Source organism: Canis lupus, chromosome 31 (genome assembly GCF_003254725.2).
Source record: "Canis lupus dingo isolate Sandy chromosome 31, ASM325472v2, whole genome shotgun sequence".
Taxonomy (NCBI): Eukaryota; Metazoa; Chordata; class Mammalia; order Carnivora; family Canidae; genus Canis; species Canis lupus.
In genome coordinates this window covers 14,472,894-14,486,653 of record NC_064273.1, presented here as the reverse complement: position 1 = coordinate 14,486,653, position 13,760 = coordinate 14,472,894, and the positions used below count along the sequence as shown (strand labels likewise).

The 13,760-nt window shown below is 43.6% G+C and overlaps 2 protein-coding genes across 7 annotated transcripts in view; one reads left to right on the top strand and one right to left on the bottom strand.

Moving 5' to 3' along the window:
- Window positions 1-13,552, bottom strand: part of CXADR (CXADR Ig-like cell adhesion molecule) — a 200,741-nt gene extending 187,189 nt beyond the window's left edge. For 2 of the 6 annotated variants that reach the window (XM_035709397.2, XM_025449977.3), the window contains exon 1: window positions 12,928-13,109. In XM_035709397.2, the coding sequence (XP_035565290.1) occupies window positions 12,928-12,970 (43 nt within the window). In that variant the 5' untranslated portion in view covers window positions 12,971-13,109. Of the gene's footprint in view, window positions 1-11,967; window positions 12,380-12,927; window positions 13,110-13,427 lie in introns of those variants that run through there. The other 4 variants (XR_007407635.1, XM_035709398.2, XM_049104709.1 and 1 more) reach the window with 4 other exon arrangements.
- Window positions 12,969-13,760, top strand: part of LOC125754103 (basic proline-rich protein-like) — a 33,490-nt gene continuing 32,698 nt past the window's right edge. The window contains exon 1 of the mRNA XM_049104521.1: window positions 12,969-13,703. Within this exon, the coding sequence (XP_048960478.1) occupies window positions 12,969-13,703 (735 nt within the window). The remainder of the gene's footprint in view (window positions 13,704-13,760) is intronic.

Sequence of the window (13,760 nt, the reverse complement as noted above, 5' to 3'; positions counted from 1 at the left end):
AAAAAAAGAAAGAAAGGAGGGAGGGAGGCACATGAGTGGCTCAGTAGGTTGCACATCTGAACCTTGATTTTGGCTCAGATCGTGTGATCTCAGGGTCATGAGGTGGAGCCCTGTGTGGAACTTTACACTCAGTGGGGAGTCTGCTTGAGATTATGCACCCAGCAGAATAGCCAAAATGAAAAAAAGGCTATGATAAGGATGTGAAACTGAAACTCTCATTCTCTACTGGTGAGAGTGTCAACGGGCACAACTAACCCTGGAAAACTGCTTGGCAGTTTCAACTAAAGTTAAAACAGGATGCCTGGGTGGCTCAGTGGTTGAGCATCTGCCTTTGGCCCAGGGCGTGATCCTGGGGTCCTGGGATCATGTCCCATGTCGGGCTCCCTGCATGGAGCCTGCTTCTCCCTCTGCCTGTGTCTCTACCTCGCTCTTGCTCTCTCTCTCTCACTCATGAACAAATAAATAAAATCTTAAAAAAAAAAAAAAATCAAGCTAAAACATAGGTATTACCTACAGGACACCAGAAACACCATTCATAGGTAGAGAAATGTATACATATGTGCAATGAAACACATGAACAAAAATGACACAGCAGCATTTTTCACAATAGGAAAAATTGGGGGGAAGGTCCATTGGCAGTAAAATGGGTAAATCAATTGTGATATAGTCACATGATAGAATACCACATAGCAATGCAAATGAGTAAACTGCAGCTACACAAAATCAATACTCCTAACATAAGTGAAAGTTAGACAAAAAAGTTAGACAAAAAACATATTGTATAATTCCATTTACATAAAGTGTAAACAATAATCTACACTTACAAATCAGAAGAGAGTGAAGAACTAGGAAATCTTGGAGACTTGAGATGTGTGAGTAGAGACAGAAGTGACTACTGTCTTGAGGAACTTGTCTCAAGGGTAGAAGGAAAGTGGTACAGTGTGATGATATGTGGTCAAGAAAGGGTTCTTTGGAAATGAGAAATGTGGGATATATTCTATTTCCTGATCAGGGAGAGAATTACACAAATGGTTCTGCTTTGTAATAATGCTTTTACCTATATACTTGCAAATAATGCTCGAAACACTGTGCTTATCTCTATGTATGTCACACTTCAGATAAAAGACTTTTCTTTTTTTAATTGTAAAAAAAAAAATAAGCAAACTCTAACTCTACCCCCAACATGAGTCTCAACCTCATGACCCCAAAATCAAGAGTTGCATTCTCTACCCACTAAACCAGCCAGGTGCCCCTAAAAGGTTTACTTTTAAAGAAATTTTTAAAGAGCTGAAAGAGTTAGAGACAAAGACTACTTTTATTTTTGTTAAAAATATAATGTCCCAATGCTTTATAAATGTACTTTACAAAAAAAGAAAGAAGTCTAGCCAAACTGGTACAATACAGTTTTCCCAATGTACACAGCTGTTGGCCTAAGATCAATCCACCCTGAAGAAGGAGCTGAGGTCTGACCAGGGGACCTTGACTTATTGAAGAAATTCTGGTTTTGGGCAGCCCTGGTGGCTCAGCAGTTTAGTGCCGCCTTTGGCCCAGGGCCTGATCCTGGAGACCTGGGATTGAGTCCCGCATCGGGCTCCCTGCATGGAGCCTGCTTCTCCCTCTGCCTGTGTCCCTGCCTCTCTCTCTCTGTGCTTCTTATGAATAAATAAATAAAATCTTAAAAAAAAAAAAAGAGAAAGAAATTCTGGTTTTAAAGTAACCAGAAGTGGGGTTGACAGTGTCAGGGCCTGAAGATCTTACAGATAACAGGATGTGATGGAAGTTCAGGGAGCTAGGTGACAATGCCAACAGAGTTCCAGATTTCAGGGGAATAAGTATAAAGAGAAGAAGATTATTTAAGTAAACTGGGAAGAAAATCACTGTATGTGGGAGGTCAAGGAACTGCTGTGTAAGAGTGTTAGAAGAGGGGCACTAAGTGGCTCAGTCGGGTAAGTGTATGACTTTGGCTCAGGTCATGATCCCAGCATCCTGGGATGGCTCAGCAGGGATTCAGCTGGTCTCTCCCTCTGCCCCTCCCCCGACTCGTGCTGTCTCTCAAATACATAAATAAGTAAATCTCAGGGGAGAAAAAAAGAATGTTTGAGGAGAGTGAACTGAAAAATGTAAATTCTAAAAGGCCAAGACAACACTATAATGGGAGAGGGGCAGGTTAGGAATATGAGGCAAGGCATTTCTCAATCAGTGTGGAGAAGCAACCAGAAATTTGGTGTAAACAGAGGGTAGGAGATACACAAGGTTGAAGGAGGGGAAAGTGGTCTGGAGAAGCTAGTGGGGCCCCAGGAGAATAATCAGAAAACCATACATCTTTATATCACATGACATTTCTACTCTGATCCCTGCCCGCTCTGAGAATCGTAGCTGGGGGAGTAAATGCCTGACTCACTTCTCTGGCCCCAAGCTTGCTGACAGTATCAGAAAGATGCTTCAGAAGATATGAGGAAGACACCAATCACAATACCTCCTCACCCATGTGTACACATTATATTATTTATCTACCCCCAAATATCTTCAGGAATTGAAGTTCTAAATAAGAAATATTTAATATACATAATACATCAAGACCAGGGCAAATGTAAATTAAAATGGAAAGCCACAGGAAATTAAGAATGTAAACATCCAGACATTTTTTCCTGTCAGTATTTGAACTGGATTGTGACACACCCTTACCCCACCCTTCTCTCTCCCCCCTCCCCACACACAGAGAAACACTCGAGAATTTCAAACACTATTAAAACTAAGATTTTTTTCAATCTATGTAGTATATTACCTTCCCTGCATTTTTTAACACACGGATGCTAATTTCACAATTCTCTGTTAAAAAATGCAAATAATGTATTTTACATTATGGGTAAAGCAGACTATTGCCATGGTATTTTCATCACCTTCACAGAATAATATGTATTGCTTTATTTTTATTTATTTTTTCTTTTTTTGTTGTTTTTTATTTATTTATTTATGAAATCACACAGAGAGAGAGATAGTCACACAGAGAGACAGAGGCAGAGACACAGGCAAAGAAAGAAGCAGGCTCCATGCAGGGAGCCTGATGTGGGACTCGATCTGGGGTCTCCAGGATCACGCCCTTGACTGAAGGCGGCGCTAAACCGCTGAGCCATCCAGGGATCCCTGTATTGCTCTATTTTTAAAAACCTGCCTTTGCCTCCTTGCTCTTAAAAACTTCATGCTCTCTTCCCTTAACACGGAGACAGTAAAAGTAACTGAGTACTTGGCAAAAAACAAAGCAAACACACACAAAACTTAGGTAAAGTGTCTTATAAAGATGAGATCATAAAAAATTAGAAAGCAAAGATACAGACAGAAGAGCACAAGTAAATAATATTACCTCTTCATGAAAAATCCTGAAGGTAATAAAGAAAGGGTTGATGACAAAAAGAAAATCACCTCTGTTATAAACATGTCTAACTAGATTGCCTCAATCCTGCATTAATTCCTTTCTAATATCCCAAAGTGAATTCAAATTTCCCTAGCAACCATCACCAGGGGTCATTCTATCCTATTTTCTATCTTTCATAAATATATGTATTTCCTTCACAGGCAAGTTAAAAATGTGATTTTTTTGTGTGCATGTATTTCTTTTTTCTTCCTTATACCTAAAATGTAAATGTATACAGCTGTTGAATAAGGCAGTTGATATAATTTTGGGCATGAGTAACAGATGTTCTGATAATTTCAAGAAACTAAGAAACAAGAGACTTTACTTAGCTTGTTACCAACAGGAATACTGCGTGATACAAAGAATTAGTTATAATTATCTCGTGAGCACACTACACCCATGCTTCTTAGTAGGGTGTTTGGAGACTAGATGCATTAGAAGGTGACTGGAACTGAAGCTCTTATCTCTTGACTTGTGCTGACCAACAGGGTAGCTGCTAGCCACATAGGGCTACTGGGTACTTCCAACACAGCTCCTTCGAATTGAGATGTGTTTAAGTCAAATACTAACCAGATTTCAGACTTAGTATGGGGAAAAAAATTAATCTTATTAATGTTTAATTTGATCACATATGTAAATGATATTTTGTATATACAGAGCTAAACAAAATATAAGAACTGTAATGTCTCACAACTCTAGACTCAAATATTTCTACAAGCTACAACCTGCTGGGACTCAGGAGCCCAAAGAGCTCCAATTCCATCTAAATCCCACCACCCCTATAACATCTGCAGATATGCTAAAGGAAAGCAAAAAAAAAAAAAGTATACTCAAATTAATTTCACCTTTTTTTCTTTTTACTTTTAAACATGGCTACTAAAACACTTTATTTTTTTTTTAAACACTTTAAATTACATATTTGACTTACACTATATTTCAACTGGACAGCACAACTTAGACCAATGTCACAATTTTTTTAATTTAATTCCTATAAACAAGAATACAAAATGTTCTTCCTACACCAAGGTTGTCAGATCAGATTCAAATGAGACACCTATAAAATTGTCTTAAAAAGTAAGTTGTACCAGGATGCCTGGGTGTCTTAGCAGTTAAGTCTGCCTTCGGTTCAGAGCTATCCTGGAGTCCCAGGATTGAGTCCCACATCGGGCTCCCTGCATGGAGCCTGCTTCTCCCTATGCCTGTGTCTCTGCCTCTCTGAGTGTCTCTCATGAATAAATAAAATCTTTAAAAAGAAAAAAAGTTATACCAAGGTGCGTAGGTGGCTCAGTCTGTTAAGGGTCCAACTCTTGGTTTCTGCTCAGGTCATGACCTCAGGGTCTTGAGATACACCCCTGTCAGGCTCCACGTTTAGTAGAGAGTCTGCTTATCCCTCTCCCTTTGCCCCTCCCACACACTTGCTCCCTCTAAAATAAATAAATTCTTAAAAAAAATAGTAAGTTGCATTCTCCCTCTCCCTCCTGCCCATGCTCTCTCTCACTCTCAAATAAGTAAATAAAATCTTTAAAAAAAAAAAAAGAAAAAGGAAGGGTGCCTGGGTGGCTCAGTCAGTTAAGTGGCTGCCTTCAGCTCAGCTCATGATCCGAGTCCCGGGAAGGAGTCCCACACTGGGCTCCCTGTTCAGCAAGGCGACCACTTCTCTCTCTCTCCCTCTAACCTTCCCCCTTGCTCATGCTCTCTTTCACAAATAAAATCTTTAAAAAAATAGTAAATTATATCATAATAACTATGCATTTTAGTTCATTGTGATGATCTAGATTTAGGACTGCAACGTGTTTATAGCACTGATTCAAAATCCATCCGTGGTGAAGTTATATAAATAATGCATATACTGACACCTTCTATTGCAAAATATGAATTTAAAACTTGTATGATGTTTTTGAAAGAAAGTATGTTTATATTTCCATGAAAAAAGGTACAATAATTTTTCTAGCCCACAGTTAGTTACCGGTTGATCCTAAAAGTGTAAGATTTCACACTCTACAACCAAGTAGGTTAAAGAGTCTTCTCAATTCTTACTGTACAACTACCCAAGACAAAAAACACTCCAAAGTTTTTGTCTGGCCCATTAGGGAAAACTCCTATGGGAATTTTATGGTATTTAAGAGTTCAAAGCTCTCTTCACTGGGAGACTGAAAGGGTCAGCTACAGTCACTAACATTTCAACAGAGATGTAGCTGAACACACTCGGTTCACTGTATCTGAATGTTTCTTGAGATTCCTTGAGAGCATGTGATCTGTGTAGCCAAACTACCCCTACTTTGGAGAAACCTATAAAACTCATGCAGAGCATACATTTACACTATGGGATGGTGAAAAAGTAACCACATTTAGTTACTTGTTTCTTCTTGAAATCTAAACACAATTTATCTTAGAAGTAAATGAAATTAAAGTCATTCCCAGTCCAACTTCTAAAATACATTTGAAATAATGAAAGTAATTTAATAGTTTCAAAGGAAATTTGCATTGTCTCAGTTAACCAATTAACTGGTTAATTTGACTGTTAATCCTTTTTCTCACCAACTATCAAAAGACAAACTAAACCATGCCATTGATCTCACACCTACCCTAAAAATAGACTTATTATCTCCCTCTCCTAGCTACCTTCTCCTTTGTCAACAGGGCAGGCCACAGTCTTTTCTTCTACAGCACACTGCTAATTAAAATAAATTGCAAATACTGCTGAGTCAAGTTAAGGCCTTTAACGCTTAAACTCTAATTGGCTAACTCTTTTAGAAACCTGGAAGAGTGAGTCAATGAGGTAAGGTAACAGAAAAGGCCTATAGGGAAGCACAAAGAGAAATTCTTTTTAAATCACCATTTCGCCACAGAACGTAGAAACATTTTCAGCTTGCTTTGCATTTTTACACAGAAGACAATAATGGATTCAGCAGAACAAACTACAAAAGCAACTCCAATATCACAGCCCCAAGGGATCACCAAACCAAACCATGAGTTTCGAACCAGCTTCCTCAACAGAGCACTTTATCAGGCCACGGTGATATCTGCCCAACCCCCTCACATTCCACCATTTGTCATTTCTGCCCCCCAGAAAGGCTGAGTAGAAAATTAAAGTAGGAAACCAGCACTAGAAAAAGTTGCTTTTAACTTATACTTAGCACCACATTCTTAAGAGAAACCAGTCTAATTCCAGTATCAATCTAACAACTATTCTAGATTATTTTCTTAAAAAACAAGACAGATGAAAAGCAATAGGATAAAACCGTAAGTTCATTTTACTTAAAGTAACCCAGACATAATTCAAAATTACCATCTTAAAGTCCACATCCATCCATTACTTGCCACCAAATGAACGATATCCAAAGTTCTCAGTATCAATTCTTGACTTTAATTACACCTGACAATGATTTGTATGTAACAGAGGAAAGATAAAACAGGGGATCGGAAGAACAGACTGCAACAGGAGTTTAAAACGAGGCCGAAGTGTTAACACAAATTCATTCCACTACTCAATGCAAAGCAGAGCTGACAAACAAAAAAGCTAGCCTGTGCAGGATACAGTGTCCAGCCCTGCTCACCTCTCCCATGACGGACCTATTCTTTTTTTTTTTTTTTAATCTTAATGATGTGCCTATTCTTTTTTTTTTTTTTTATAATTTTTATTTATTTATGATAGTCACACAGAGAGAGGAGAGAGGCTGAGACACAGGCAGAGGGAGAAGCAGGCTCCATGCACCGGGAGCCCGACATGGGACTCGATCCCGGGTCTCCAGGATCGCGCCCTGGGCCAAAGGCAGGCGCCAAACCGCTGCGCCACCCAGGGATCCCTGATGTGCCTATTCTTGATCTTCAAATGCCCTTTCTCTCTAGGTCTTTTTCTCAACTCAATATACACCAATTCCTGTCTAGAACACTTTCCCCTCTTATTTAACATGCAACTGTGCACACACTGGGAACAAAAATAAGGAATAAACAGATAATCCTTGACATCATGAAATGTACAGTCTGTTGAGGAAAAACAATTACAATAAAGGTCCACTTGATAAATGTTACAACATCCTCCAGTAATGTAACGTGCTTTGAGCAGGGAAAAATTCACTAGCCGGACGCCAACGAAGCTGGTATTTCAAACCATCTTAAGAGATGCTGGTATAACCGGGACTATAAGTAGTGGCTGGAGGAATACAGGTGACTTAGAAACTGACAGGATGTAAGATGAGAGAACAGGAAGGCAGGGTACCCAGCCTTCTGCCCCAGCATCCTGATAGCCAAAAAAGCCACTTCCTGGGAGAGAGAACAGTGGTTATGCAGACAGGTTCAACTGGAGGTGCCTGTGGGAAGTCTAAGCAGGGGATGTCAGGTGGGTGGTTAACAAGTGATGGGAAAAAGCTTGAGAGACAGACTAGAAATAGACTGGAAGCTGTCAACACAAAAATGCTAATTGAAGCCATAAACTGAGGAACCCCAACATTAAAGGTATAAGGAGGAAACTGGGTACACAAAGGAAAATGAGGAACAAGGTTCTAGGTCTGGTGGCTGGAAGTTAAGAGAGTCCCTACCTACTGGTTTCTACCTGGGTCTGCTGCTGTCCCTTGGAACGACGGTCATGCACGCAACACTGCACTGTCAAGCCAACTGCAAACGCTAAGTAGGTTTCTCTTTCTTCACTTAACTGATGCCCACTTCTTAACCTATAAAAATCTAGCTCTACTCACTATAGAAACTGTCCTCCATGTGGAATCCACAACTTTCTGAATGTTCCCAATGATCTCTTATTGGTAAGACCCACTGACCTCATTTCTGCATCAGTTTCTGGACACCCTCATTCCACAGTTCTCCTACAACCCCCACATCACTCTTTACTGTTCACCTTCTGTGTACTTATTAGTTGATGTTCTTCAGTGTGAAAGTTCATCTCTCTAGTGTCACCAGCTTTTCCTGGTTAATCTTACACAGATGGCACCTTACACAATATTAGCAGTGATTCTCAAATCTCTATCACCAATCGTTGTTTCTTTCCTGAGATCTAGTCCTTTAAATCTTCCTACCAGATATTTTTTTTTACCTCCATTCCCCTCAGGTGCCTCAAATACCACCTGTCTAAACTTAAGCTCGTTGGTCACTTCTCCTAAAACTTGTTCCTCTTCATCCTCTGCAAGTTAGGGACTTCACCATTCATTCAAAACCAGGTATATTACTGCTTCTCTCCAACTTCTGCTTGGAACCAACCAAATTATCAGACTTCAATACATTTTCCTCAAAAGAACTTTTCAGATCAGAGAGGAAAGCCCAACAGCGCTCTGTTTTTCAAGGACTGCTTATGTGTAGATCATCCCAGATAGCTTCCTGTGTTAGACCTACCTGCCTCCAGAACTGCTACAGAGTTCATCATTCCAGAGAATAATCTCAGTGTTTCATCTCACTTCTTTAATGTCTCCACAAGCTTCTTAGTGCCACCACAGAGGGTGGTATAACTTGACACATGTCCATTATCTTTCATCCCCTAAGCTCTTGGCACAGCCTTAGAGCTTCACTCACCCAGAGTGTGGTCAGTAGTGAAATCATCAGGAACTTGTTAAAAACCAAAAATCTGGGATGCCTGGGTGGCTCAGCGGTTAAGCATCTGCCTTCCAGCTCAGGGTGTGATCCTGGAGTCCTGGGATCGAGTCCCACATTGGGATCCCTGCATGGAGCCTGCTTCTCCCTCTGCCTGTGTCTCTGCCTTTCTCATGAATAAATAAATATAAATCTTAAAAAAAAAAAAAATCTCAGGCCTCGCCCAACTTTCTTAGGAGAATGACTCAGATTTCCATCAAAAGTTTGAGAAGTGGTGATTAGATGCTCTCATGAACTGAATTTCTCACCTCCCAAGACACATCATACCCTTTCAGATCTCCATGTCTTTGCAAAAGCTATACCATCTGCTGGGAATGACCTATCAAAGCTTTGCACCTTGCAAAGTTCTATACTACTGTAAGGACACCTAACACAAGCACATAGTAGGCAATAAATATTTGAATGATTGAATCATGTAATCAATTAATTAATGGGTGAGCCTGGCCTGACATTTGTAGAGTCTGAGGTACTAAAGATCATTCAGGTGGAATGTGAATGGTAGGCACCTGGAAACAGGGATCCAGAATTCAAAGGAGAGGTAGGCTGAACTGGTACTATTTTTAAGTCACTAGCAACTTTTTAGAGGTTATAGTAATGGACAAATGAAGTCACCCCGGTTTAAGATTGAAAGAAGGGGACTGTGGGCCAAATCATGGGGAAGGCTGATATTTAAGGGACCTACTGTAGAAGTATGAAGAGCAGGTTAGCAGGGTGGAAAAGAGTCAAAATAGGTATCAAGGAGCTCCAAAAAAGATAAACGGATTTGGCACACTGTTATAGTTACCTCTCACAACTGAAGTGGAATAGAACAATGAGATCAAAGATAAAGCAAAAGCTTAACTTCTTTAGACCAGCAACTGAGACAAGGCTACTGGAAAGACCACTACAAAGATCATCATTATTTGAAGAGAGAGAGAGATGGAACTGATGAGAGCCACACCATATACATGGGCCTCGTGGTAAAAAAAAAAGGCTGCAAATTTTCAGTCATACAACATTTATGGAACATTTGCTATCTACCACATTCCACACACTAACACCAGGACTATAACAAGAACACAAAGAATGCCCCTACCCTCTGACCTAGTGCAATGAGATAAACTGAGTAAACTGATGGACACCCCACAACAAATAGGGTAAGGAGCCAATGAAAGTGGGTTGCTGTGAAGAAGAGGCAACATTTTTTTTTTTTAGGTGGTTGGTATAATGGCCAAAATGTAAACAAAGAGATATATAGAGGAGATAAAGTTCATATTTAATCTTCCCATTTTTTATGCAAAGGAAGACGCCAGGAAAGATGATAAACATTTCACTTTGTTCCTTAATGGCTCTGAGATGATAGGATCCTTGTTCTTGATACATAAAGCAACTGAGGCACACACAAAGGACAGAAGCCTACAGCTGTCGTCAAATGGCTAACATGCGGTGGGGAGACAAGAACTTTTTAGTTTCACTCATGATGCCAGCGTGAGAAGCAGCGTCTCAAACAAGATCCCCAGGTGATGCTGATGGTACATGGGCCACATCAATTTACAATAGCTGCCTAAGCTTTTTCTTGCTCCTCATGCTTTCCTAATAGTGTCTGAAAGCATTAAACTAAGTTCAAGAAATTAAAGGGCTAATAAAGAAGTCTTCAGTATTTGGCACACAGTCAAACCAACAGCAGGTTCTTACTATGTGACAGAGAAGCAGTGATAGAAATTTAGAATGTCAGAGATAACCAAAGAAGAAAGTGACTGCTTCAGAGGCAAAACAGCATAGTGGGAAGGGTAAGGATTAAGAAGGAAATTTGTGACCTCAGCAAATTAAGTTAAAGAACTACTCCGTGTCTCAGTTTCCTCACATGTACAACAGGGATCATTATAATACATACCCTCCAGGGTTGCTAGGTAAATGGAACATATATAAAGCCCTTAACAGTGGCTGGCATTTAATAACTTTCAATCAAGACTTTAATTTTACTACTATTGCCACTATTATTACTGGTAGTATGATTTCCTACTGGGTAGGTAATAAAATGCATCCAAAGGCCTTCCACTAGCAACTAGAACATATGACAAAACTCTTTACAGCCCATATGGAAACAGATCTAGAGGAAAAATGGCACTGCGATTTTTAATATGAAAGCCTCCTCTGCTTTGTTTTGCCAAATGTAGAAGCCAATCACGTTACCACTCAAATTGAATTCACAGCAATGAGTGTCTAAAATGGCAAGAGTATCTGAAGAAATACTCAAAGCCACCCATCAGTTAGATAGCTTTAGAGCTGTTCCCTAAGCTGGAAAACTGGAACTAAAAATAGTTGTCTTCTTATGCTAAAAACAGTCCTTTAATGAGAAGTTCACTATCCAAGCTTACAGTTTAAAAGCAGAATGACTCTGTATATATTAAACATGTCCTCAGTTGAGATTGTACCTAATAAAGTGAGGTGTCCAGAAAAAAATGAAATCCAATTATCTGGACATCCCCAGAAGGGGGAAAAAAAAAAAAAGAGACCCTCTACATGGTTTGCTATTCCATTTTTCTGCTCCGGATGTAGCCTAAAGTATTTTCTCCATGGAGAACATGCACTCTCCACTTCAAATTTAGTCCCCGACAAAACAAACGAGGGGAATGTACCACGTAAAATGGTTACTGACCCTTCATCTTTTCCGGAAGCTTTACTTTGAAATTTTCACCCAAATCTAAATGATATGTATTTAAAAGGTGGAGGTGGTGCTATCGATGGAAGATTAGACTTGTTAATAGAATGTTGATCCCCTGAGTAACGCTCACAGATGTGGCATCCAACAATGGAATTAACATTTCAACAGGAAGCAGAGAGCTATCCCAACAGAAAGGGCCACTCGATCCTTTCCAACACATCAAAAAAAAAGAAAAGAAAAATCCTTCCAGAGACTATAAAAAGTGTGCCTGCGACGGTCACACTTACGGGTTTTTTGTTTTTTTTTTTTAACTAACCATTTGGTTCCAACAGCGACAAGTGCTCATCTTGACAAACAAGATCAGTTAAAACACTGCCACGAAAACAGATCCGTTTCTTAAAAAGCATCAAATGATTGTGCCTTCAAATGTCCACGCATTTTTTAGATGCCTTTTTTTTAAATTCCCCTCCCGAGAAGAGCGCAGTCAGAAAATGCACTTGGCGAATCCTTTAGGGATTGCCCTGTACAAGCCATCCCCTCGTATCTTCAAAAATGAATGAACTCGTCGTAAACTCAAAGCGAGGTTCTGAATTTCTTCCGTGCACTTTGCTCCGGGACTGCAGAATCGAGAGCCTACGTGGATCTGCAGCCCTCCCCTTCGGTCGAGCTAACCTCCGGGCTAACAGCTCGCGCTCGCGCTCGCGCTCGGGCTCGCCTCTGGAACCAGGTCGGGGAGGCTGCAGCCGCCGCCCGTCCAGCGCCTCTCGCTAGAGGCAGCTACAGCTGCACGGTCGAGGCACGGGGGAGCTCAGGGCCGGCTCGGTCTCGGCGCTGGAAATTCAGCCTCCCGCCCGCACTGCTCGACACCTGGAAAACTCGCAGCCCACGGCTTCTGAAGCCCAGGAACGCTGGACCGACACGACTCGGCGGCTAACGAGGAAACGGGCGGGAGCGAATAAAGCGAAGGTCGCCCCGCAGCGAAGACGCCAGGCGCCCCCGCACGCCGCGCCCACCCACCCGCGCCCCGGAGCCCCCCGCCCCGGGCATCCCGCGGCCCCGCACGGCTCCCTCCCCGCCCGCCCACCTTCCCGGCCCGCGGGCCCGGCTCCGCAAAGCCTCCCCAGGGCGACCCCGCCTCCCGGCCACGCGGCCGCAGCCCCCAAACCGCGCCCGGCCCCTCCCCCACGCTCATTGTTCCCGGGCGGCCGCGGGCAGCGAGCGCCCCGGGGCGGTGCCGGCGACGGGAGCCCCGCGAAGCGCACTGCCCCCCGCTCACCCGCGACTCCGCACAGGAGGACGAAGCGCAGCAGGAGCGCCATGGTGGCGGCGCGGCCGTGGGCGGCGACTGGAGGAGGCGGCCCTCGCCCGGGGTCTCACCACCCGGGGCCCGCGCGCTCCCGACTGGCTGGCGGCCGCGGCACCTCCGCGCCCCGTCCCCCCCGCCCCACCCTCGCTCGGCAGGTGAAGCGCGTCACTTCCGGTAGGGACGGGGCCCCGCGGCGCGCGCCGGCCCCGCCAGGAGCGTGGCGTTGCCGTGGCAACCAGCGCGGGCTGCCCTGGGGACCCTCGCGAATCGCGAGCTCCCGCGCGGGCTGCGCTCAGAGTGGGGGGCGGGACCCCGCCCGCTCGCCCGCTCGCCCCAGCAGGAGCCGGGCCCGGCTTCCGAGCCCTCCGTCGAATCGCGCTTTGGGCTCCAGGGTCGGGCCAGCGCCTCTGCCCCGACAGCTCCAGCCGCGGTCGCGCCTCGCCTCCGGGAGCGGCGTCGCCAACACTCGCCTCCGGGCCGCGCTCCTGAAGGCGCGAGTCGCGCTGGCCTCGCGGGTCCTCACCCCGCCCCGCCCGGCGCAGGAGGGCACCGGGCGGGGTGCGGGTCCAGCCTCGCCTCCCACCGCGGGCTCCGGGGAAAGCGAACCGAGCTGCGCCCCGCCCCCCTCCGCCGCGCCGGCTTCCCCCCCATTGCGTGGAGCCGGCGGGCCGCTCTGGAAGGCTCTGGAAGGCTCTTCCCCATCTCCAGTAATGACTGAACCCTCTAAACCAGAGCTTCGGATGGATGTGAGAAATACCTCGACTGCTTTTTGGGTTTTTGTTGTTGTTGATCCTAGGTATTCA